Below are 27,233 nucleotides of genomic sequence, written 5' to 3'. Positions count from 1 at the left end.
GCTTAAGAAAGAGCCAATCACATGGTAAGAACTTCTCCAACCAGAGCTGACATGGAAACAAGGTGGTATGTAACAATAAATTAGAGACAATCCCGCTCATCAAGAACTAGGCAACCAATTGCCAAAGCATCTGTGAAAATAGTAGATATCCCCGCTGGAGAAAGGGAGGCCCCACAACAGTCAATTACTTGTGTCTATTGGTCTCGTTCATGCACACAACAAGCTACAACCTAGCATCATGGACGCCTGAAGAATAATCAGTCTAGGTCCTACACTAGACCAATTAATAACCAATTGGTTCCAATAGGGCCTATCAAAGTTTGTAATCTCGGTCCTTAGATCGGGATCAGTCTCAAGACTCTCAACTGATACCAATTCAATTTTATTACCTTTTTACTCTTGGGTTGTACCAATGAATCATTATCAGATTGGCCAAGCTCGACTAATACCAATCTAATCCATGCAAAATAACTGATACCAATACTAATCCAATTTTAAAACAATAGGGCCTAGTGGTGTGGATCAATTTTTACACCCTTAATTCTCATGTATATTCATGGATATGTATGTGTGTGGTATTCGATTTTAGTAAATCTGGCCTACAAGACAATCGGTCAATAAATTGACCACGATTTATTGACCGATCATGTTAAGGAGTTAACCGGTAATCAAGTTGGCCAAAAAATGACGACCTTGTACTAAGAAGTTGATCAATCAAAATAACCATCAGGTGGATCGAGTAGACTAACCAAATACGATCTGATGGCTGATTGTGACTTTTTACAATCAGTTGAACAATTTCAACTTTTTACGGTCGGCATTTTGACTTTTTACGGTCAGATGACCAAGTTTGGCTTTTCGGTGAACTGACTGAATTTGGCTTAAGTGGCTAAGGCAGTTATAACCAATTAACTACTCCATTAAGGACATGATTACGGTCAGCTGACCAAGTCTGACTTTTCGATGAGCTAACTGAGTTCGACTTAAATGATTAATCCAGTTATAACCAATTAATTACCCCACTAAGGACATGATTAAACATGGGTTCCTGCAGTTATAAAACTACCAAAAGAGGAGGATCTTTCAAATAAAACTATAAAAGGGATTATGGTGGAAGAAGGGAGACACACACAACAAATCAAACAAAATCAGAAATCAAGTCTTATGTTTCTTTCCTCTTTTATTTATTTATTTATTATTATTATTATTATTATTATTTAACTTTCATGTTTTAGATTAGCATTTTCTTTTGAAGCCATGTACTTCCTTCAAGTCATGTACTTCAGTTCATAGTGTAACGATCACATCTTTGGTATGTTTAGCATCAATAGAGATACATATCACTTTTCGGATATATCTAATATCAACAGAGACAACAGATCTTGTTTTCTGGTATGTTTAACATCAACGAAGAACAACTAATCATATTTATGGTATATTGAATATCAATAGAGATAAAATTACATTTTCCCCTTGTCTATGAGTCACTATGATCTATCTTTATCTTTTTCAACACTCGCATCATGTTTCTGCAAAGAATATTAAAAGTCCTTAGAGTTGATTGAGGTAAGAGGAGAGCCCAAGTCACTTGATCAAAATCAGATCTACTATTGAATCTAGTAAAGAAGGATTCTGGCACGCCCATGCATACACCAATACAATCAACTGATTGTAACCCAGGGGAGGATTTCGTTGCCAAACAATATGATACTTCAATCAATATGGTGCACTCTCACATGATTTTGGTTTTTTGATTTTTTATCTTATTTTACCACTTTGACAAACTTTGTTTGTGATAAAAAATTTATCCAAAAAATTTCAAGTCTCACAAAAATTGAAGTCTCACCCAATTCTTTACCAAAAAATTAAAATTATCAAGTAACGGCTACATCGGCCACTTTGATAAGTTTTTCATTGCGGCTCATTTCAAAAGGTTTTGCTCTTGTAAGATAATATTCAAAAGTGGACTATGAACATAAAAGTATACATCATGTCATAGGTAGATGCCACAATCATGGAAAAATAAAATTAAACTTGAGAAAGATACAGGAGAAACTCAAAATTTTCAAAATACTTACGTGTAGAGGATCCAATCTCCATGCCCTAGGCCAAGGTTCCCCTTCATTTATTTGTTCAAATAAAAAATATTATAATAAAATCAAGTTCCCTTCCTATGTGGATGATCATCCCTAGCTTATCTCACACTATCTATGGGTTGTGTGGTCTTCACTCCTCACATCCCAAAGGTGGGGTGGTTTAGGGGTGTCAAAACCTAGCTTAACCGAATACAATCGATTGAAATCAATCCATAAAACTCAAACTGAATCAAATCGATCTTTATTGAATTGGTTTTGGAGTAAGGTATGTTGAAAGTGGCTGAAAATCGATCCAAACCAAACTGAAACGAAACCGAATGAAACCGATAAAAAAATGATTATGAGATTATAAATTGATGAATTGACTATCCATATTTTACAATATTAATGAGAAAAATTTTTATTGCAAGGGGAATTGTTACAAATCATTGAATATTAAGTTATGAATATAGAAATTGACTTGTAAATTATAACAATGCTTCTTGATTTCTTCGTTCACTGTACAAAACTACCTAGATAGTTAAATGAATGATTGAATAATAGGGTTCATCTTGTGATTTCAATATTAGTTATCTTTTTAGTAATTTGTTATCCATTGGTTTTAATATTAGTTATGTTTCTCTTAAAAAGATAAATCATGATTTAATCATAAATTTAAAGTGTTTTTTTGGTCATATCTTGTTATTATAAATTATAAATGTAAGATTCATTATGGTTCAAGTCTAATAATGAACCGATCTAAATCGATATTGAAAAATCAAAATAAAACGAAATCAAATCGGATCGAAACCAAAATCGATCGAAAACCAAAGTTTCTTAACGGATTGGTTTTGGTCTCTCTCCTTCCTAGACTGAAATCGATTCAACCTGACTGATTGACACCCCTACCGGTGGTTTACCAAAGGGGAGAGAATGTAATTTTTCCATCCTCCCGTCGGTCATACAAGATTCAACCAATCTCCAATGCAAGTTTATCGTCAGATTGGAATCCGACTGTAATAATTCATAAGTAGCAAAACCTTTTAAAAAAAAAAAAAAATCTCACACAGGACTACCCTAGCGAGTTGGCTCCTGATTATAAGAGACATCTCTTCCCTTCTTAACAGCATTTCTCGTTCTGCAACGGCGAGGGAGGAACACGACGATTGGGTGACACGATGGTGTCATTGAAGCTTCAGAAGAGGCTTTCGGCCAGTGTTCTCAAGTGCGGGAGAGGGAAAGTATGGCTCGATCCTAATGAGGTCAACGAAATCTCCATGGCCAATTCGAGTATGGATATCCTCCTTCCCTTACCTCTATAGCTTATACCCTAAATTTTCTGTTTCTGTTGGTTACTTACTATCTTGAATCACCTAAATGATGGAGAATTTTTTGTTCGATTACTGGAACGGATTTTATCTTGAATAGCCTACTTCAATTTGTCAGTGTGATTCATTGAAATACTTTGATCAGTTTCCGATAGATCGAGGCACTCGCAGATGTTCTGCTACTTTGTTGTTATTTTATTTGTTTAGTTGTCACAAAGGCTTCTCTGCGATCGATGGCTGGACGAACGTACCTAGCGGCTAGGATGAATAAATCTACTGTTTTCGTTACTTGTGTTTGCCATTTCTACATCAGCAATAACCTTTTGGAGTAGCTCGAAGCTTTTTTACTAGTTTTATATCAACAAATTCAGAATTACAATAGGAGTGTCACTATGTTGGTACCGTGAACCCTAAACCCTAACTAATAACTAGCTTATAAAGTTTAAACCTCTTTGATCGGGGTGTCCGTCAAAATTTCAGTGCGATTTATTCAAATACTTTTGGTCAGTTTCAGATAGATCGAGGCACACACAGATGATCTGCAATTTTTTTTTTTTTTTTTTAATTTTATTTGTTTACTTGTCACTAGGGCCTCTATGGGATGAGAAAATTTGTTGCTAGCTTTGTTTGTGTTTGCTAGTTCTATATCAGCAACGTTCTTTTTTTAATTAGTTGTTGAATGCATGCTTTTATGATTCTTAGCGCTTTTTTTTTTTATTGGCATGGTGTAATTTTTATGTTCAAGACGTTCACTGCTACTGTACTGTATTTGTTGCTGTCATGGGAGCTTGGAGGCCGGTGAGACTGAATGAACATTGAACAATAGGAAGTTGTGTTGTTAGCCCAGGGTACTGATTCTGATTGTTGAAAATTTGCCCCACTTAGAAAATGGTCGTCTGATGACTGGATGAACATTGAACCCTAGGAAGTTGTGTTGTTAGCACAGGCTATTGATTCTGATTGTTAAAAAATTGCCCAATTTTGAAAATGGTCATCTGATGAAGAATTGGAACATTATACTGATGCAAGCTGCAAGGGCTTCTGAGCTGCTTCCAATAAATTAAACCGAAGTCTTCTTCGAATTCATTACCCAAGCTCGAGGATCAGGCAACTCAGACAAGAAAAGGAGGCCATCTTTTTATATCAAGGCTGAATTCCAGGGCTGAGTACTGAGCAGTTGACAGAACCGACAATTCTGATACTGATTCAAGACTACTATATTAATTCTATCTTATGTAACTACAAACTAGCTTGTAAAGTTAAAACCTCTTGAGTTGTTTCTGGTTTTTCCTTGTTTATTTTTTCTTCTGTAGCCTTGCGATCCTATTGGAGGATGATTCCATATATTTTGTTTAATGTGTGGAATATTGTGCAGGTTTTTAGTCTCTAACTGATTTTCAAATGCAGGGCAAAACATAAGAAAGCTGGTGAAGGATGGCTTCATTATCAGGAAGCCAACAAAGATCCACTCTCGCTCACGTGCACGCCGGATGAAGGAGGCCAAGAGAAAGGGACGTCACTCCGGTTACGGTATGTGTTGCAATGTGAATTGCAGTAGTAGTTTATTATTAATTAAGAAAATTTATTCCCTATATTACCTGATTGGTTTTGGTGATACTGATGAGTACTGAGTTTTATTCATTACTTGAATGGTTCGTGAAAATTCTGCACTGGAGATATATGTGATAGGGTTTCAGACATTACTAGCAGTCTTCTAAATTAGAAGTGGTCATCTAAGACTGCTTGTAATGTTTGCAGGTAAACGGAAGGGTACAAGGGAGGCAAGGTTGCCAACCAAGATTCTCTGGATGAGGAGGATGCGTGTGCTGAGGCGGTTACTCCGCAAATACAGGGAAGCAAAGAAGATTGACAAGCATATGTATCATGACATGTACATGAAGGTGAAGGGTAATGTTTTCAAGAACAAGCGTGTGCTAATGGAAAGCATCCACAAGTCAAAGGCTGAGAAAGCAAGGGAGAAGACTTTATCTGACCAATTTGAGGCTAAGCGGGCCAAGAACAAGGCAAGCAGGGAAAGAAAGTTTGCTAGAAGGGAGGAGCGTTTGGCTCAGGTAAAACCCTGAGAGAGCTTACATTTGAAGTTTTATAAGATACTAGTTATTTTTTATGGTAAGATAGAGTGCATTAGAATGATTCGAGTTTTCCATCATTACTGCTCTTGTACAGGGACCTGGTGAGCGTGCTCCACCAGCATCGGTTCCTCAAGCAACTGAGTGAGTCTCTTGGTTTCATACTCCATTGTTTTACTCAAATTTTGTGAGGATTTATACTACTTCCAAGTAACTTATGTTTTTTTTCCCCATGTAGAGGAGGAGCCAAGAAAACCAAGAAGTGAGAATTCAAGGTGGATAAGAATAGTTGCTGCTGAAGACTGTATTTTCCGGCATACAGCGATATGCTTTCCATCATTAAAATTTGGTTTTGGGTGCAGTTTTTCTCAAATTTCCCTCCTTTACTCCCGGTTCTGTTTTTTTGTTCGTCTATATCATATATTCCGGATAAGAAACTTGAAACAATTTGATGTTTTGGAACATAATTTAATTTTAGTTGTAGCTACTAATTCTGGAATCCAATTTTTATTGAGTTTTCATTTTGGTGCATGGCACAACTGCGACTAACTTTGCTAGTAAAGTTGAGACACAGACTAAATTCGCAATTTTGGTTGCATCATGGTCCCATTGTTTGCTGATTTGTCTTGCTTAGCTTTTCTTGAATGCTTCGACTCTTCTGGAGTCACAGGCGGTTAAGTTCTGCTTTGAAAAGTAGATTTCATGCACTTTGGCGAAAAGTTTGATCTTCAATTGGATGATAGATCAAGGTTCTAACATGATGAATGCTGTAATGGCAGGAATTTAATTTGATGCGTTTTTATTGGTTTAAAATAAGGGGAAAAAATCTCATCTGGAAGTATATCAACAAGCGTTGATGGTGTGGATTGATGTTTAAGAAATGATGATGTGGGTTGGTTCATATGCATGGTTTTAGGACTTGGTATCGATGTACGCCAAACCGTATCGGGCATTGGTTGTAAAATTTTAGATCGAGAAGTGATGTATAATCTCTCCGGGCTTATCTTCTCATGTATTATCTTTTTCTTTTTTGGACTATCCTCATTGCGAAATATATCAATAGTATGAATAGTTGGTGCACCAGCGATTTTTTACTTCTTTCTGTATTTAGTTAGGGAACGTCAATTTTTATGGCACTTCCTTCCATAAGGAGGGGGAAACCAATAGGTTAATGATTTTTTACTTCTTTCTATATTTATTTAGATACCGTTTGATAATGTTCCATTTCTATGTTTTTTTGTTCTCAGAAATGGAGAAACAATCTAGAAAGTATTTGATAAATTTGTTATGTTTCAACCATTTTTAAAAACATAAATCAAAATTTATGCTTATTTACAATTCTAGAAATAGACTTTGACGAAATAATGTTGTTTCTAGAGACGAATTTGAGAGAAAAAAAAAAAAAAAAATTTGTTGTGCCCAATAAATATCTCTACTATTTAATCCTAAAAACAGACAACCGAACCCTTTCTCCCTTTTGGGCATCCGATGATATTATTGAGTTTTTTTGTGGTATTATATCTGCAAAAAACGTTTCGATAAACAAGTTTATTAAATACCAAAAAATCGGTTTTTTTTATATTTTTATTTTTATTTTTTTTAAACTTGATTCTAGACACAGAAACATATCAAATGGGTGCCTTAGAGGTAGTCAGTTTTTGTAGCACTTCAGGAGAGTGGGAGTTGATCCATTGACCTCCTGGTGCCCATCTTCAAGTAAAAGTACATCGAATGATATGTATCAATATTAGTATCGTTGGAGATTGATAGAGATTAGTTGTAGCGATATAAATAAAGATACAGTTTTTTTAATTTTGCCTCGAAACCGGCCTGACCTACATGGGTATCGGCCAAAGACGGGCACTAATACTTATAACCTTGATTGTAATTATTTCATGAAGACCTTGTTTTGCCACTCGACAAACTTGGATTGGATAGAGCCTTGCCTAAATTGCTGCATGACGGTACCATATTGGATGAAGTGATCGAGAATGGAATTTCTCTGGGTGATTGTTCCTCTTTGCCTAATATCACTTTGTCGTATTTTAAAACGAATGCTATAAAATTTGAAACCCCATCCTGAACCAGATCATCTTTATTCAGCCAAAGGTTCTACTGGCCTCGTCAGTAATCTAGATAACTAGGCAAAATCGTGCGGTCATCTTCATGTCAAACTCTCAATTTTCTTCTCAAAGATCGGATTTTGCTCATATGTTGTTACCTCGAGGAAGATTCGAATGAGTAACATCTGAATTCATGAAAAAGGTTATGGTTCTATTTAATTTCAACAATCAAGATATCCTTTCTTGGTCAGTAGTTTGATCAGAACAAGGTGAGATATCTGTTGAGCATTCAGAAGGCCAAAGCAAAAAAAAGTGACCTGCGATTCGCATTAATTGCACCCAACCTATTTCTTGATATGGATGATAAATCAGTTGGATTTGTAACCTGAAAATAATTCAAATTGGTGAATCGAGACTAAATGTCATATCTGTATAAACCAGACCAATTTTGTGACCTGTGCAACATGTGTTCCATTGACTTCGATTTGCAGCAATATTTTACATTTCACAGGGAACTAATATAGATGGCTCCTTACTTGATCCAATCCATATTTCACTGTAAATTATTATCGGGCATTCTGATTCTTGGGCAATTAGAGTCTGCCTGCTCTATACTTTCAAGGATTATAAATATTGTCCATCGGTGAAAATCTTAGAAGAAACCTGCGGTTATTTGCTCTACGCCCTCTTGATCCTAAATCAGAAGATGGAGCGGAGCCCAATATAAGCACCCAGTTATAATGGATGGTAACCCCTCGGAGCGCTAAGGATGCTGTGATGTGTACCTGGACTTTCAAGCTTGTTGCCAGATGGACCTTTCGAGCAAAGTGGACTATTTTCCCCTCGCCTTGCTTCACATTCTGGGTTTACTGGCTTTCCTCCTTCAAGTAATAAAATGCTATAAAAACAAGTAAGAAAAAAAATGACCAATATTATTTTGGGGAAATCTAAATTGTTACAAACTTACAAACTTACAATAATTGTAACCATGGCTTGATTCTGCCACGTGGGAGAATGAAGTGACAAATATGATTACTAATGGATATTTCAGTCATTGCCTAGGTTGGCATCGTGTCAAATTTCAGCCAAAAATTCAAAATTTTACATTTCATCTAGTGCCTCTCCTCCCATGTATACCACCATAGGAGACCCAATGTAGTCTCCTACTCCCTCTTCTCCTGAATTTCATTTTGCCATGTAAAGAACTCCAAATGGGCTGAAACTAGATATGTGAATTTATTTGTCCATAAATTTCAGCCCAATCTGAGTCACCATTTGGCTGAATCAGGGCCAACCAACACGATTGCCCATAGCACAACCCTAAAATTTTGGAAAATCTAACTCACCATCCATGGTTATAATTCTCAAAAACAAACGAGGGATACACTCAAAAACAGAATGATTGAATAAACAGCAACGATTCATTTCTCAAACACAAGAAGCACCTAAATAATCATTTGTTAACATTAGTAAATGTTAAAGACCACTAAGGCACTTACCATACATGAGTATAGCTTGACATAGCACACACCAAGGCCTGTTTTAACTTATCTGCGGTAACGATAGCGTTTGAAGTTAAAATAGACATGCAAAATGCCCCGCTCAAATGTGCATTTGAAACCCTTCTTGTGGGAATATTCCCACTCTTTGTTCACAATCCGGAATGCCTGTAGTGCAATCACAAAAGCAAGTCTTAAGTAAATTGTGACCAATGAAATTCAGATAGATGATAGGTTCATTCAATGGACAAAGCAGGACTCACAATGTCTTCGTAAGGTGGACCAGCATGAAATCTGATAAGGCATGTCTCACCACTGCTTCCATCCTTTTCTATGGTATACACAGGAGCTTTTGTTTTGTCAACAAGATCTGGGTAAAAAATATTAAATTTGTAACCTTGTACGATCTTTGGAGGTGGATTGTCATGGTCGTAGTGGGTTTGGTTGTATTTGTTCCACTCATAGCCAGTGTGAACCCGATTGAAATACTTCGGTTTCCTTGGACGGTATTTATCATGCCACCAGTACACCTGCATCGAGATGTTTAATTAGACAACTATGAGATGGTCAAATGAAGGGAAGAAAGAAATATTAGTAGCCGAAAAACACACTTGCGAATCCAGGTTGACTTCAGCACCAGCGCCATATACTGCATCCCCTTCTTCCATAGCACCCATAGCTTTCATGGCTTTCAGCTCCAAGTTATCTTCTGAAGAACTTGGTTTTGATGCCATTGATTCCCGAATCCGTCTTTGCTGTTCTTCTAGTACAGCAACTCTTTTTCTTTCCTGTTACATCAAACACCAGAAAGGTTTTAAAATGTAGAATTCAGAACAGAAATGATCTCCAATTCTGATCCGAATTGGATTGGAATTGATCGGACTCAACCGAACTGAGTTGGATTCATTATGACTTGGTCAGAAGACTCAGAACTCAGTTACTGAAAATCGTGGTTGGTCAATTCTGAGACGATTGGCCTTTTTCTTATTCCAAATCCGAGCTTTAAAACCTTGAACACCAGGGAATCATTATAGGATGCTCAAAATGCCAAATCAAAGTACCTTGAAGATGCACGTCAGAAAATTACAGCAATCATCACATGTTGAGAGGTGCACAATTAGGTTCTGGTATCAAGTCCCACAGCAGTCTAGTGGCTGTAATTTAATTTTTTAGCCATAGATAATTAGAAAGGCTTTTTTTTTTTTTTTTTTTTTTTTTGGGTGTGGGGGTGGGGGGTGGTGTGGTGGGATTGGATTCAAATCATAGCTTTGACCAATAGCTAACCATAGTATCCTTTGCTGTATTTGAGAAATTTGGGTAATACTGAACTCATCCCTTTTCTGGGTGGTAGAACTGAATTTTAGTGCAGTGAACCGCATATCTAATACAATCAAATCAGCATCTGTGCATTAGTAGATAGATTACCAGTTCAATCCTATCCTCTTCAGGGTCAACTGCTTCTTCATTTTCATCCCCATGCAACAGTTGCGGTGAAAATGAACCAGCTTCTTCTTCAGGCTCACAAGTCTCTTCAATGATCAGGGGCTCAGGAGAATAAGGTTGAACATCTACGTACAAATTCAGATTAGCTAGCCATTCATTCTAAATAAAAAGTCAAAAAAACAAACCAGAATAGGCAGCAAGGACAAGAATAGTCCATACCCTCCACATCATGAATGACGCCCTCTTGAGGATTTAGTTCATGATCTCCTTCCACGTCTTCCTCACTTTCCAAAGGTTGCTCCAGACGTTGGAGATGTCTATGCAATAGATTAGCGTGAATCTCCTTTAGAAGAGCCTATTATAGCAAAAATCAATTAGCAAGTTTTCCAACCAAAATATGGAAATTAGATGAAAAAAACATTTATGGAGCAGTAAAACTGCGTACCTTTGCCTTATATATTGTAAGGTGTTTCTGAACAGCCTGCCAGAACTCAACCACCTTGGCAGTGCCAGAACGCAACCCTGAGTCAATCTGTGATTCTAATTCCTCTAGTTCATTGCAAGTCTTCGCTTCCAGGACATTCTTGACATCTCCTTCAATGCTAGAGTGCAAACCTCTTTCCTCAGCAAGCAATTCAGCTGGTGGTTCCTGTCCCCGTACCCGAGCACGATCTAAGGCATCCTTTTTCCGAGCCTCAGCCAGCTCCCAATCACAAACCACCATTAATGCCTGTTTCAGAACATCCAATGTCTTATTCATGTGCTTTGAACCCATAACAAAGCAAGAACATTAGAACATATAAATTTTTAGGGGAAAACTAGCATCACTTCTAACATTATTATCATGTTAGTCAGTGATAATTCTGCAAGTCTATAGTTCTGTAAAACAATCTCAAATCTAATGTATGCAGTTTGTAGAAGCATCGCGAAATTTCTAAATTATTTTTCATCATAAACCTCAAATCAATTCTAGAGGAACTTCATGGTCCAGAAAAATGAAATGTGGTGTCTCCACTGTAACCCAAGCTATGCACAGAAACCAAATGTAAAAATTTCACAAGATTTATTTTGCTTGGCAATGCAAATCAGATGTCTGGCTCCCTATCCCTACACAACACTCATTGACTATACAAGTGTCCCTGCCTTTGAGATAGTCCATGTTAAGGAACTTTTCAAATACAACCACCCAAACAAAAGCAAGAATTTTCAAGGCAATTCATGTCTGGGTATCCAATCCCCCCACCCCCATGAACAAGGGCATACACGGACTTGGCCGTCCATGAAATCTAGAAACAGGAACACAGCTACACATACAAACACATGGTCCAACTAAACCAAGGTTCAAGATTTCGGTTTCTACTGGGTTTCGACCAGACTCAGTCAAAGGGTTCGGAGATGGGTCGAAGGATGCCAACTAAAACGGAGTTTAGTCTTAATAAATCTCTTGGGAGCTCACCCTCACCCTAGGAGTCTGAGTCACCTATGAAAGGAATGGAGTTGGGTCCTAAGCCTAAATCGGATTGGCTTGGGTTCGTATGAATGGAACAGCATAGGAAAGCAACCAACCTTCTCCTGAGGGAACCAAAGGGCCTATTTGGTATTCCTGAGTGCAAACCAGCATTACATCCGCTTGAAACAATTTGCAAAGCCTCAGTCCTTAGTCATTTGAAGATTTTAGGGAAAGGAGAGGAAATTTTGATTGCCCTGAAGATCCGACCAAGCAACCAGACGGTCGAAACTTCAATTAAGAAAAGGGTGTACCAGTGCACAAGGCTCCCGCCACTTTGGGGTCTAGGGAGGGTCATAATGTACACAGTTTTAACCCTTACTTCACGAAGAGGCTGTTTCCCAACTTGAACCCTAAATATACCATTGAAATGGTTGATAACACCGAAATATAGTCCATATTGGTGAAAAAACAAAAACATTGAAGACCCCTCAATTCGCATGCTATTTCTTTTTGACAAGTGTTGAAACATGTAAAAACCCAAGGATCTGTAACCAATAACTTGAGAGAAGAGAGACGGCAAGGGAGAGGAGCAGCCGATGTGTGTCTGGCAGTCTCCCTCGATCATATATTTATAATAAGTAAATCCAAGGACAATCATAGGTGGAATGGGAAAGACAATCCTAGCCTAACTCTAATTTAGGAAACTAGCGATCTAGTCTAACTAGGAAAGTAAACAACCTAATCTAACTTGGAAAGTAACTACAATAACCATGTCACGATGGGGACACTCCCCCTATCGTGTGTACATATTCCAACACTCCCCCTTAAGCTGGAGTATACATGTATCTAAAGAAAGCTTCAGCTTAGACCACCGAGAATAGAATATCAAGTGCATCATTAGTCTTGTAGACTCCAATGAACAGTGGGAACTTCAATCAACCACCATAGAACCTACAGCAACAGCAACATCAACATCAGTAGTATCAATAGATAAAAAAAGTCGTGTCGAACCATCAACAATGAACAAAATGGACGGTAGATAATCACCAACATGTGCAGTACTTGATCTTCAAAGGGAGGAGACTTGATCTTCAGCGTCTGAGGAATACTCAATCTCCAAAAGGAAGAACAAAAAATCGCAGAAATGGTGGATATCATCAACCACAATCCAAAATACCATAGCAGCAGATAGGTAACAATGACAGATGCTCTCCTATAATTGCGAAACTTGATTTCCAATAGGGGGAAAACACGATCTTCAATATAAGGGAAGAACTTGATCTTCAAAGAAAGGAATCAATTCAATCACACAAGGTGGATAACTAATCTTCAAAAAACGCCATATCATGCTTTAAAAGAGGTAAAGATGAAGAGCAACAACTTAGATCCTTAACAGATCACCTCATCTTAAGATCTCAATTCATTAATCTTGCCCTTCAAAAGCTAAAATCGTTACTGAAGACACGAGCTGATAAATAATCTTCACTCATAAAAATATCCTATTGATGAATTGTGCAGAGCAGATAAAAATCTCCAATCTCACCTTCATGTGCATTACACGTGAACAAATAATTCCAAAAATCTCCAATATCCCCCTCACATGTAGGATTACACGTGAACAAATAATTCCAACAATCAGCATCTTGAATAAACCCTTGACCAAGAGCATAATATAATATCTACTCTCCCCCTCACGGCAGCAAGGTTGAACAAACAATCTCCAATTAACATAACATGCCAATACCAGTGCCAAAAACATTGTCAAGCCCAAAGATGTGATTTCGGTCCTGCCAACGCAATAATATGACACATGTATATGCCCAATGGCAATTCTGTAATTACCTCATGCAATCCCCAAGTGATGCGGAACTGGGGTCAAAATACCCAATTGGGTTTGGTATAGACCCATCCAGTTCATAAAATAGGCAATAACAAGGGGTAATGGCAGAACCGTAATTAACCAAAATATTTCATGCGGCTATCGATTAATATCTGAAGGTTAGATGCGGATCCAGGTTCGGAAAATTGAAATTGGATTGTTTATAGGCCCATCCGATTGACAAAAAGCGCAGATAATGAGAAATAATGACAATTTGGGAAATAACTGCAATTATAAAGGAGGTTTTAGGTAGGCTAAGTGGGGCTAAAACATAATAGGAATTAGATTTATTCTCCAAGGGTAAACTAGGAAGGGAGTGTAAAATATGGACCAAGTCGAATAAAGGGAGAAAGGAGGGGTAAATTTGGGAAAATTGAAAAAATGGGCAGATTGATATAGCAACTCACGATTGGGGTTGTCTTCGACCTCTCGCAGCAGCTCTATGGTGGAACAAGAAACGCTTGCGGAGGAAAGAAGTCCTACAGTTCTTCTCAGTTCAGCCTAGGATTCCAGGCGATGGTGGAAAACCATATGCTCCCTTGACTCCAACAGCGATCCTCCTCAAAACAGCTAGCAAAAAAGGAGTTTTCGCTCCTACAACTCAGATCTGGCGGTACTGAACAGAACAGGTATGAATCCTGATCTTGAACTCACGGTCAAGGGATCCTTTGGGGCTGAAACTCATAGGTCACAATCGCCGATCAAAGAGAAGACTACACTGAATATATCTGGTCAAACCGACGAGCTACAAAGGAGAACAACCCAGCTTTAATGGGCTGTAATTTTCGACCAACAGTAACCATATCAGCAAAGAGAACCTGCGCCTTCAATTAGTAGCAGAAATTGATGGGAGATCATGATAGGGGATTTCAACAGCAGTCAAGAACAAGATCGAGTGAACCCTAGTTCAGCAATAGCAGCAATCAGAAAATCAGACAATCGACCCTTTTCCAAGATGAAGCTTCGATCATCTAATGATTCTAATCAGCAGAACAACTTCACAATCCCTGGTTTGATTTTTATACAAAACCCATATGAAACCTGCCCTTGAGATGAAACGATAACAGAGAAGATTTTCTTTTTCTTTTTCAGCAACACTAATCAAACACAGGTTACCTATTTTTTCTTCTTCTTCTTATTCGTGGCTCTGATACCATGTAGAAAACCAAGGATCTGCAACCAGAAACTTGGGAGGAGAGATGAGGAAGAAGAAGAGAGAAGGCAAGGGAGAGGAGCAGCCAATGTGTGTCTGATAGTCTCCCTCCATCATATATTTATAATAAGTAGATCCAAGTACAATCATAGGTGGAATGGGAAAGACAATCATAGCCTAACTCTAATTTAGGAAACTAGAGATCTGGTCTAACTAGGAAAGTAAACAACCTAATCTAACTTGGAAAGTAACTAAGATAACCATGTCATGATGGGGGACACTCCCCCAATCGTGGATACATAGTCCAACAAAACCGAAATATGCTGTCGAAATTTCAACATATGAACTTAATGGAAAATATAAATAGTTTATTAAAAGAAGAGACAAGGACAAAGTACAAAGGAGAGAAGGGATACTGCTCCCCCCACAAACTCTCCAAAACAAAAAACAAAAAAGAGAGACGACAGAACTATAACCAGAAGCTAAAAGCTACATATAATTGTGGAACCCCACAACTAACACTATCTTGATCTTACCTAATTGCTAAACCAACCAATATCAACATCGAATGCATTTTAGTTTAAAACTCCCAAACCCAAACCTCATCCCACTCATTTCATGACTAAGGGATGGCTTTCCATAACCAAATTAATAGGATGGTCAGGTATGGAACAAGAAACTAGCTCTCACCCTAATGGTTAACCAGATTAGAACCAAAAATTATATTTGCTATCAACTAAAACTGAAATTAGAGCTTTTCAAATGAAAAGTTAATACCAGCCATTTACAAAGTAAATTATGACAATTTATCTAATTGGATTCAGAAAATCTGTAGCTAGGGTTAATTTAAATATTTTATGATGGACAATAGAAAAAGTTGAATTCATAAATGTGTACCAGGGAGAAGGTTCATACCTCCCAAAATTTTATGTGTGTTGGTGTTGCTCTATCCAAATCCAGGTGCATTTTTATGTCATCATGAAGCTCTTCCATTTCCTTCACTGTCAAACCCTGTTGTACACATTTTATTTTTATTCCAAGCATAGTCATCATAAATAACAAGAGAACACAGTGGAGCATAATTCATGAGTAAAAAATGTATGTATATATATATATATATGCAAAGAACTCTAACATTCAACATAAATATTAGATCAATCTACAAAGCACAGAAGGGCTGTCAAGAATATATTCGGCAGTGGTTAACTAATTCAAAAAGATTAGCTCTCTCTCTCTCTCATCGGAACCAGGGTTACAAAAACCCTATTGGGTTCACTATTGGCCCACCTGAATGATACAAAACTCAACTAGTCAAATGGATCGCAAAATGCACTCTAACAAAGGAAGTTGCAATTCATGGGTAAATAGTAAGGTGGTTTGAAAAGGAAACTAGGAAGAAGTGATAAAATAAGGACTACAAGGGTTAAAAGAAATAGGATGTTACAAAAAACCCAACGAAAGTTGTCTTCAACCTTTGGTCAACAAAACACAACCAGCGGGAGACTGACTCAATTTAGAGGATATTTCTCTGCTGTTCGAGCACCAAATGAACTGAAACTTGAGAAGGAATCAAGAAGATATTTCTCTCAGCCTCCAGGTTTTGGAGTTGATCTCCCCCCTGCCTTGACCTTCCATCGCAATATTTTGCCGGCTGTTCACAAACCCTTAGGGAACCCAGACTACCAAATCGGAGCCTGCGATGCCACCTGGTCTGTAAGTTGAGCAAAACTTCAAGTATGGTTCTTCCTCTACCGGCATACCTAACTTGCAGAGATCTTCTCAGCTTTAATCCTTGATCTCCAGGTCTATTGTTGGACGGATTCACGAGGGATATGAGTGGAGGTTACTCGGCCAAAGTTGCAGCTCGATTGATGTTTATATGATTGCTCTCTCTCAAGTCTTAATCAAATCAAGTTCTGGTCTATCGCAGGACCTGTGTAACGTGAGGAAGGAGATGCCATTTTATTTATTTACTATTAAGGACAAGTTTTCTGTTATTTACAAGTTAGCCCCCTTTCTTTAAGTTGAGTTTTACTACTCCTTTCTCTCTTCTGAAAGTTTAGGGAAGTCCTCCCTTCCAATCTAATTCTCCATTTATTCCCTGAACTTGTTATTTGCTCAAAGAGTCCCAAACTTCCAATTATTTACAGAATTGCCACTAGATTCTTAAATTTGAGTTATCTAATTTTTGTGGGCCTATAGCTATCTCATTTAAGGATTCGGAACCCAGGACTGCATCAGCTAGTCCAGAATCTTGAAGTGCGGAAGGTTTATTGATAGTAAAAATTATAACAAGTGTCCCAGTACTAACTTGATAGCGATATGTGAATATAAAGTAGGGACTCATTACTCGGGTCATCTAATTGTCATTAGCAAAAGATGCTATGTTTCTGCTCTCTGAAATGGCCAAAAGCACAATATCTTACATAAAAATACTAAAAGTTACAAATGAATACAGCTGACTGGAAGATGATTCATGTAGAGATAGCTGTGAACCAGAAATCATGTCATTTGATGTCAAATTGCCTCTTAGCTCGAACAGTTTAAAGAAAAGTCTCTTACGCGAAACAAATGAATTTCAATTTTTCAGCGAAGGCATCTTTTCATTTGTTTTGTGTAATTGAACAATATGATATTTCAAACAAAGCAATGAAAAACATGAAAGAAACTCACAAGAAGGTCAGAAGTTGTAATAATTACCACAGAACAAATGGAATTTGAGAATACAGTGGATACTTGCCTTGAAGACCATGTATGGTTCATTAATCTCAATGTCAAAGTCATCTGAACCATTAAGATGCTTGGAGAGAATATCAATGGGTTTTATACGCCCCTCGCGCAATCTAATCTCTGACCTGACTTTGCTTTGATCAAAATGAAACTGTAAATTGAGCAGGTTAGCACCCATATGTGAATAAGAATGACTTTAATAACATGAGAAAATTATCAATATAATCGACAGAAAATAAATGCTATCATCTCAAAATAACCTCCACATTTAACCTCCTGAACATGATAATAATATAAATATATCACAACAATATAATAGATAAATGATCTCAATAGCGTAAATAAGAATACTAGCAATACACATTCATATCGATTTCACCGCCGCAAGCAATAGTAACAGTAACACAAATAATAATAAATGGTTCACATTAAAGGTTAAGGAAAGGAAACAGGAATTTCATTGCTTACCTCTTCTTCCTTCTTTTCCCAGTCATGGAACTCAGCCCTAGCACGTTCTCTAGCCAGCACCGCCTGGGATAATGAACACAATTGGTAACTTATTCCACAGGAAGTAAGTAGTTTCATTTCAATTAAGAGATTGAAATAAGATCTATATGTATCAGACATGATCGCTTTTATGAGGCCTGATGGCCTCAACATCACATCCCCATGATGATTACAGACAAGTGGATGTTAGAACAGAAAGGCACCTTCTCTTTCTATGCCTTCTTCTGGAGTTATACTGGAGGAGAATGTGTAGAAGGAAAATCTTAATTTCATATGAAGCAGTCCCATCCCAACAACAGTCTAAGCTTCCACATGGAATGTGATGTTAGACAATATTGTAACTATTTTCCACTTAAGGAAAAAAAAAAAAAAAGCCAGGTCAAATACAACTAGAAGGTGAGACAAAACATCGTCTTTTCCTTCGCCACTAGATGTTCAAGACCGTTTGGTAGTTCATCCATTCAAAATTCTTTGGAGAATCTCTCCAAATGAGATCTCCTTTTCTATGGTAAAAAATGCTAAGGGGATGGTGGATAGCAGCAAATCTTATGGCAGGTTCTTCCATATATGGTGGTCACGACATTAGAAATAAGAGAAAACAGAGGAATCATTCAGAAATCAACAGCCGGCCCCCTGGAATATGCATGGTACAGATGTTTCTCCTTTATAATTGGTACTGGATGCTGAGGTTTTTGTCAAAGGAAGAGTCTAGTCTGATTGGGACAAGGTCATAGACCAGAATTACAACACAAAGCTATATTGCATTTAATTTTTTGCATCTGTTGGGCATAATCCCCATATATATACAACTAGTTTACTTATTCTTCTCTTCCTCTAAAACACAGGTATTATTTCATCCAAAACAATAAAAAACTGATGAAGTTTCCTCCAGTAAACTAAAGAGATTGGTGAAATGTCAAAGATGAAAGTACCATTTCCTCTTCATATTTTGCTTTCTCAATTGCTCGCTCCTCCCTTCTCTTCTTCACTTTCTCAATCTCCGCCTGCATCATGTGTTTGATAGTAAGTGTCCAAATTTCATATTTCAGAAAAATAGAGCATCTCAATTCTAAACCTTATCCCAACTGAATGAGATTGGTATGAAAATTCTGATCTGCCAATCCACACTCGTTATGGTCATAGTTCCAATAAACTCAGGAAAGACATCCCCCATGAAAGGCTTGCAGCAGATAGTGAAACTACCATCCACAATCTCAAAGTCAAACCAATATCAGTAAGGCTACCAGAACCAGCTAATCATTAAGATGCTGGAAGTATCAAAATAAAATATACATGAAAACAACTTGGTTAAGACCGGGTTGTCTTCTAGATTCAAAAGGCCCCACATGGACTAGAGAAATTGCATAAAATAGTTGTGTGATAAAATGAAGTGAAGGGCTTCAAAAAAAATGCTCTCCAACTCTTTCAATATAAAATGAAAATCATTTATTTTCTTAAAATTATTTATACAAGTTAGAAATTTTTATTTTATGGCAAAAAAAATGTCGGAATTTTATCGAAAAAGAAGGGAGAGAAAGAAGCCCAGTTAGGCTGAACAGAAGTGACTATCTACAAGGTAGGTCATAGTGGGCATTACACAAGAACAAAAGACAGCACATTAAAGAAGAAACCTAGACCCAAAAAAATATCAAAGCATGGTCCGATAACAGAAGATAAGCCATTGCTAAGATTTCCTCGCCTTAGAATAATTTTTCCCCTGGCTAGTAGAATGTGATAATTTCATAGTTATAGGTAGTATTTTTTTTTTTTTTTTTTTGGTGTAGAAATCCTCTACACCTTACTGACTCCCTAAACAGTACATGAGCCAAGAATAGTAGTCATGAAGACAACCCAAGGAATAATTCCTTTCTGTGCACTTTGTATGTTTCAGTGCTAGTTTCATGAAACTAAAATAAACTGTAGAAGAGAATTGTAATACAAGAAAGCAAATACAACAACAACTCAGACTTTTCCCAACTGAATGGGGTCGGTAGTACAAAAAAGCAAATATCAATAAAAAGTACTGATCATGATAGGAACATATACCATCCTTTCTTTCTGTTTCTTTTTCTCTGATTTCACTGAATACGTCACAAGTGGTTGTCCTTGTGAAACATCACGCTCTATTTTCTTTCTCCACACAAACCTGCCACCATTGCACGGTCAATATATATATATATATATATATATGGATAAACATAGAAACAGGCACAGCTACTTTCATTAGCTAATTGTATCAAGTCCATCAAGTGAGCAATGTATTGTCCTAGTCATATCTATCCAGTCAAACAACACTAACATCAGTACAAATTTTGAAATAGAGTAACCAACATATCTGTAGATAAGCATAAAATAATTCCTCAGTGGATACATTTAGCACTATAGTAAAAAGAACATCAATCATTTCATTATTATTATTATTATTATTATTATCTTCCCATGCCCGTTCACAGACATCCCAGCCGTACAACAACCCCTTTTTGTATAAATGGTAATAATTCTGCTACTTGCAATTGACAAGGTAATCAAGAATAAGTTGCATCAGACTTAGAGCTGGAATAAGACCTTGTTAATGCATCTAGGCACACAAAACTTTGCAATGAAAATCTAGCTCTAACTATAATGGATTGAGAGACTCACTTCTCATTGAGGTTGGAATCACCAAAAGGATTCGAGTCATTTGAATAACCAGAAACTGTCTGTGACTTTAACTTTTTAGCAACACTGAGTGCCTGCGCATCAGATGGGATGGGGGAGGTAGTATCAAAACCAGAACCTAGAAAACAAACTGAAAACCAAATGACAGTAGCAACAAAACCCATACTTTCTTTTGGGCCTTCTTGGCCAAATACTCAGAAATTTCTTCCTCAGTTATCTCCCTTGAAGACCTCTTCTTGTGCCGGTTGTGGCCACTCTCTTCCTCAGAAGCAGAACTGGATTCTTCTGATCTTCTCCTCCTTCTTGGAGATCTGCCTTTCCTGCTACTGCTCCCATGTTTCGGCATCTCGTATAGTGAGCTGTACAAATGAATGTGGACATATAAATGTCAATCAAATCTAAAGGAAATACCCATACAGAAAATTTTACATAAACTTGAAAATTTGCGCAACAACAAGGATATAGTATCAACCAGAAAAAGAAATAGTGTGAGAAGAAACGGATAGAATCCGATCAATACCCAATGCATAGTAGTATTCTTGGTAATGGACCTTTGTACTTCGAATATTAAAAATTTACAATACATATCAGAATTTAGGAGCTAGGTGGAAAGCAACTATGAATCAGGGATTCACTCATAATGTATTGTGACAGGAGTAAATTGTAAATAGCACCAAAGGGAGCAAAGAAAATCCTGTAACAAACTTCTCCAGTATCAATATACCTGTCTGTCGATTTTCTTTGGCTCCAGTTGGGAGCAGACAGAATCTTTCCGTTAACAAGGATATGAATCAGGCAAAAAAAAAAGAGTGCTCAGTAGCCGGAGAAGAGACTTACAGATGGGGACGGTGAAGAGAGGACTCACCTTGGAACACTGTGTTCACGCCGCCGGCGGAATGGAGACGGTGGAGAAAGAGGAACAGAGTGTGTGTCCGCCGCTGCAATTGCCTTGGAAAACAGTGTTCCTGCCGCTCCAATTAATCTGGAACGGAGACGAAGAAGAGGAAGGGGCAGGGGGTTATTGAGCCTTTGATGAAGACTCGACGGCCGCCGCAGAACTCAAACGTGAACGGAGACGGAGAAGAAGGGGGCAGCCGCTAGGGCTCCAAGATCACGGGGTGCCCGGGGACTTCTATTCTTGCGATTGGGAAGGGCAAGGGTTTTTGCGTTTTTTCTAGAACGCTACCTGATCATATCGCAAGTGGCGATATCATCACTTGTAGTAGAGATTAGTTTTTTAGTGGCGGTGTCGGGGGTGTCGCTTGTTCGAAGGGCTTTTAATAAAAGGAAAAGGTCAGTACCAGAGGGAGAGGGTACAGATCTTTGTCAACCCGCAGCGAAGCGGCAAAGGCACGACGACGAACAGGTTCCATCTGAACAAGAACAGGTTCTTCCGGTCCTGGAAATGCTGAGGGGGTATTTAATTGGGTAAATTTTTGGGATGATATTCTTTAGAATGGTAATTCTTAATTTTTGGAGTTGTTTGGTTCCACTAGGATGACCCTCATAAGTGAGCATCCTACTTCCTATGAATGACCATATTACAAAGGATGTGTTATAAATCTGAATTCACCTCAACACTTAAACTCAAATTTGAGTAACATTTTTACCACCTAGTATAAAAGGAGAAAGCGGAAAGACGTTCTCTACGAAAGCCAATATCTCAACCCGCGAGAAACATGCACCAGCCTTAAGGCAACCAAACGATTTTTCATAAAGAAACATAATTCAGAAGAATGTCTATCAAAAGATTGGCATTCATATCTGATATATAAACCATTTGATTTATCGAACCAAACACCTCCTAAGCGAACCCGAATCCAAAATAGGGGATTTGGAGATGGAAGCACAACTGCTGGTGCCTCCATGTCAGCACTTGATTCAATGGAAGAGCAAACATGGGTATAAGGGTATCCATATTCCATCCAGTGGTAGTGGTAAATCTTGTGAGCGGTCGTAGGTACGTAGTGCGTTTGCTGGGTATTTTCACGCTCAACACCCAACTGTGTGTGGACGTGGGGCCGCTAGCCCTTTCTTCTAAATAACTCAAGTCGAAACATGTAATATATGGGCAAATGGGAGCATTAACCACATAAGGGTAGATTAGTCTTTTGTATGGTTGATGCTTCTACATGCCCTCTCATTGGCCCGTTAGCACAAGAGTCACAGAGGCAAGTAAAGTTCTATACTATCAGGAGGAGGTTAGGTATGTTGCTGGTTTTCTTAAAACTAGTGTGCCAACCTTAGGAAAGAGATAGACACAAAATCGGCGCCCTACCCAGCCTTATCCCTAACAAATATTAAACATTTGATGTACATGAAAGTTTTTTAATTTCCTTGATTGCAAAACTTTGCACTCGGAGTTTGAAATGCTTAGCTCGTTGCTCTTAAATCTTAATCTCCCTCTAGGAGTCAAACAACCAAACTATGAAATAATTTGATCCCAACCATAGTTGTCCCGACATCTACGTGAGCCAAGGCATTAAAGGGGCTTGGACGCAAAGTAACACCAACAAGATACCCAAAAGATTTGCCTAGGCAACCAATGCGACACTAGTTACCAAGGCACCTGGATGGCTGGATCTAAGAATACTATGATCCCAATAATTTTAGAAAAATAACTTGAGGATCTTGTGGATGAAAGAATAAATTGAAAATAAGGCAAAAGAAGAATCGAGCATAAAACTAATGCTCTTGTGGTTGATTCACACTAACAATCCAAACAACAAGAAAGAAATAAAAAATGGAAGTAATTGGGGATTGTGTGTAACCTTGCATTTCACAGCACAATGGAAGCCACATGGAGTCATGTCATATATAAAATCTACAAAATCAGCACCACTGCACAACTATCTGATTGCCAACAGGGCCATTCATCTATAGAATGATTTTAATTGAAAATATGATTGATGGATATCCAAGGAAATGCCTAGCTTGGCCACATGTCAAATTTCAATTTAAAATTCAAAATTTTACCTCACCTAATTCCATCTCCTTGTGCTCCCTCTTGTCCTGAATTCCATTTTGCCATACGGCGAACTCTGAAACTCTGAATGAGCTGAAACTAGACATGAACAAGGGACTAAAATTTTATTTATTTATTTACTTGGTTTGGTGAAAAAAGAGGAACTTCATTCAAGGAAAGAGAAACAACAACTAGCAATATTTGCAAGGCTTCATTTCCAGCCCTCCAGTCTAGTTGGGGAAGAACTGATACCCCCCTATGGCTGCTCTTCACCATTTCAAATTTTACAAACTGATGAAAACAGTTTCTTAAATCCAACGAAAAGCTAAATCGACTCCAAGGCCAATCCTTCTGCTCCTGCTGCATCATTGTCATCATATCTTCACAATCTGTCCAGATGATGATGGAGGTGATCCCTAAGCTCTTTGCCTGTTGAACTCCTTCAAGAACTCCTCTGGTCTGCTTCCGGTACACTCCCTGCATAACCAGAATTTAGATTAGCACATATGCATGATCCATTTAAGAAATTAACTTATGCCCAACCAGCAATGCAGGATCAGTGATCAAAACTTCCATCCGTGGCTATAATGCATTATGTGTTTGGAATTAGTCCTTGGTAGTCGTCCCATGACAAGTTTGGTTCAGGTGTTGAAGGCTGGGTGTAACGTTTGGTTGATAGATCAAGTCACAAAGAAGGGTTCAAATCATAGAACCATCTGTTTATGTTATTCAAGATCTGAACAGGGTTTGGGATTTTACCAGACTCAACACACATTGGTTTTTCGCAATCCAGATGCAATAACAAGTTACGGAGAATGAAGTTGAAACAAAATGAAAGATGTCTGGGGCTAGAATTTATTTGCCCACAAAGTCTCAGCCCAATCTGAGTCGCCATGTGGCTGAATCAAGGCAATGGTTATAATAGCACAGCCCTATAAATTTGGAAAATCCAACTGTAACCATCCATGGTTATTTTTTTTTCTATATTAATCTTTTTATTACGTGTGAAATTTAATTGTCCAATCTTCCATATTTGAATGTTAAATAGTTTAATAACATAGACTTCTGCATTACAATGAAAACAATATATATATATATATATATGTACCACAATTGACATTTAAAATGAACATTGGAGGCTCTACAAATCAATATATCATTTACTAGGGATTACATTGAAATATAATAACTTAATCAGCCCATATGGAAAATGACAAAGTTTTCCTTCACCGGATGTTGAACGATGAGACAATCCAGATGGGATGCCCTCTCTCCCCACCTCTTTCAACTCTTATTATATGGTATTACCATGGTCTTAGGAAAACACGGTCCTATGAAAAAATATTATAGTGATGAAATGATTCAAATTGGAATTAGGATCGAATCGATCAATCCACTCGATCAAATTGAACTCCCCATGTAAATAAAGTGGTGAGAGCCATGTATAAATAGAGTTTGATCAGGTGAATCAGGAGATGAGTGTGAAGAGCTGCACATATAGCCAATTCAGTTAGTTGACAGTCCTGGTCCTCGCAAATGTTTTACATATATATTTTTTTTAAGTGTTTTACAAGTTAACGAGATGTTTGGATACCAATAAAAGAAAAGAAAATTAAATTTAAAGATAATGGTAGATACATAAAAATATAATTATGTAGTTATATTTGTTTACTATTCATACACAAGGGGAAAAAACAATTCCTATTGCCAGTTCTCCGTTTCCAATGGCACAACTGGGGATGGAGCACCACGTGTTTAGGCAATGATCTAATGTTTGGAGACAGTCGTGGAGAACGAGATGCCGACAGAGGCATAAGAAAAAGAAAAAAAAAAGTACCAATAACCTTTGGATCATCACCTAAACACACAATGATCATCCAAATAACTATGAACAAGATCAGACTGATCACCGAGGAGCTGAATCCTTCCATCTTTGGGTAGATTCTGGAATATGTGAACTTGTCATGGTTTCTTAAATCTGAAACAAAATATCAAAAGCAATATCATACTACGTAATCGAGAAATCTGCTATAACATATATTGTATCGATATGATATAACTAACATATTTGATATGAAATCAGGATATTAGCTACGAAATCTATATTATATACGATATGTCTAGCCGATTTGATACCAATACCTTGAACTGTGCCCCTATTTACTTATTTTTATTGGATGAGGAGTCGTGAGGATTAAGGAGATCACAACTCAAAACAAAATTCACTTATCTTGATTCTCTAGTGGAATTTTCATATTTTCTTCTGGTTCTGGTCTTGGGCCTCTTGGGTGTGCTTTTATTCTATCTAAGAGATACTCAGGAAAAGAAACGTAAAAGGCTGAATGAAACTTACGCTTAGGCAAAAAATGGGGCAAAAAGATGGGAAACCCCATCAGAAGCCTCTATGGGCGTTTTGTATTGGTCCTGGCGTCCTGCATTGGTTTAAAATCCACACTATCTGTCAGAGAATTTTCATCCTGAATATTAATTGTTGGGAGAAGTAGCATCAACCTACTGACGTAAACATAGAATGATCATACTGCCCCACCCAGCAGAAGCTGAAGATGTTCCTATAAACGGATTAAAATTTACTGCGGTAAGCGTAAGCGGTGAGTAGTGAGCAAGGATTTAATTATTGATATTGGAATTGGTATCAATCACTGACCATACTGATTCAAGATCGATCCGGATTGGATCAATCACTTTTGCCATTGCTTTTTGAAAAAAGTACATTTCTGTATTGTTTTATTTTTAAAACTATATGGGTAATCAATCTGAATTTGTCTAGTATCGAGTATCGGACTTAGTTGATATCAATACAATATAAGCGATACAATCGATACAATATCGATACCTGAAACCATGGAAAAGTGAGTGACATTGAGGATCCAATGACTAGGAGGGTCCTAGTATACATCTTAATCGTTGGATCTGATCCTCATTGAAAGGTTACTATTTTGAATACGTAATACTCATTAACCAGCGTCTGTGACATAAGATATTTATATTTCTTTTTCACATATGAAATATATGAAATCAGAGTCATGTGACAAGTCGAAGTTTGAAAAGGATCATTAAAAAATGTCGCATTTAGAAGTTCATTCACTTGGAAATTTTGACGGAAATTAAATCGTAATGCTGGAATCTTTGATGGAAACAGATGATGCCCCGCATAAGATTTTGGTGATTAATGATGGTCAGCGTGATGGTATGCACCTTTCCTAGCAAGGTAGGCATTCTCTTGAATATTATCTTTGTTGACCTTGAAGCTTTGTTAACTCACGAATCCAATAGAGCCACCTCATGCTCAAGAGGACACGTTCGGGTCTGCGTATCTTTTTGGGTTTTTGTTCCCGCAAGTCTCTCGTTTTACCAAAATAAAAACTAGCCAAA

The 27,233-nt window shown here is 37.6% G+C and overlaps 2 protein-coding genes and 1 long non-coding RNA gene across 5 annotated transcripts; 1 reads left to right on the top strand and 2 right to left on the bottom strand.

Annotated features, from left to right (window-relative positions):
- The first annotated feature begins 3,175 nt into the window (after positions 1-3,175).
- Positions 3,176-6,014, top strand: LOC122093463 (60S ribosomal protein L19-2). Its single transcript, XM_042663814.1, has 5 exons — positions 3,176-3,365; positions 4,811-4,933; positions 5,162-5,475; positions 5,591-5,637; positions 5,732-6,014. Exons 1-5 carry the CDS (start codon positions 3,254-3,256, stop codon positions 5,757-5,759), a joined length of 624 nt encoding a protein of 207 aa, XP_042519748.1. The 5' UTR covers positions 3,176-3,253; the 3' UTR covers positions 5,760-6,014.
- A 1,943-nt stretch (positions 6,015-7,957) lies between these two features.
- Positions 7,958-22,265, bottom strand: LOC122093462 (cactin). 3 transcript variants are annotated; one of them, XR_006144468.1, is made up of 16 exons: positions 21,741-22,265; positions 21,042-21,234; positions 20,858-20,949; positions 20,264-20,363; positions 19,150-19,221; positions 18,179-18,241; positions 17,721-17,861; positions 15,896-15,991; positions 10,944-11,228; positions 10,718-10,853; positions 10,481-10,623; positions 9,667-9,843; positions 9,319-9,585; positions 9,056-9,223; positions 8,342-8,454; positions 7,958-8,250 (listed from the first exon to the last, which is right to left on the bottom strand). XR_006144468.1 is itself a non-coding variant. In XM_042663813.1 (16 exons), exons 3-15 carry the CDS (start codon positions 21,219-21,221, stop codon positions 9,104-9,106), a joined length of 1,872 nt encoding a protein of 623 aa, XP_042519747.1. In that variant the 5' UTR covers positions 21,222-21,234; positions 21,600-21,643; positions 21,741-22,265; the 3' UTR covers positions 7,958-8,454; positions 9,056-9,103. The 3 variants fall into 3 exon arrangements, 2 of the variants coding, with proteins under 2 accessions (XP_042519747.1, XP_042519746.1); XM_042663813.1 differs by adding an exon at positions 21,600-21,643 and having other exon boundaries at positions 7,958-8,454; XM_042663812.1 differs by having other exon boundaries at positions 7,958-8,454.
- Positions 12,521-15,756, bottom strand: LOC122093464. The gene is made up of 2 exons (XR_006144469.1): positions 12,996-15,756; positions 12,521-12,899 (listed from the first exon to the last, which is right to left on the bottom strand). It is a non-coding gene; the product is annotated as an uncharacterized LOC122093464 (long non-coding RNA).
- Positions 22,266-27,233: the final 4,968 nt, after the last annotated feature.

Source organism: Macadamia integrifolia, chromosome 11, assembly GCF_013358625.1.
Source record: "Macadamia integrifolia cultivar HAES 741 chromosome 11, SCU_Mint_v3, whole genome shotgun sequence".
Classification (NCBI taxonomy): domain Eukaryota; kingdom Viridiplantae; phylum Streptophyta; class Magnoliopsida; order Proteales; family Proteaceae; genus Macadamia; species Macadamia integrifolia.
Note: the sequence above shows the minus strand (reverse complement) of the source record. Positions and strands in the feature narration are given on the sequence as shown.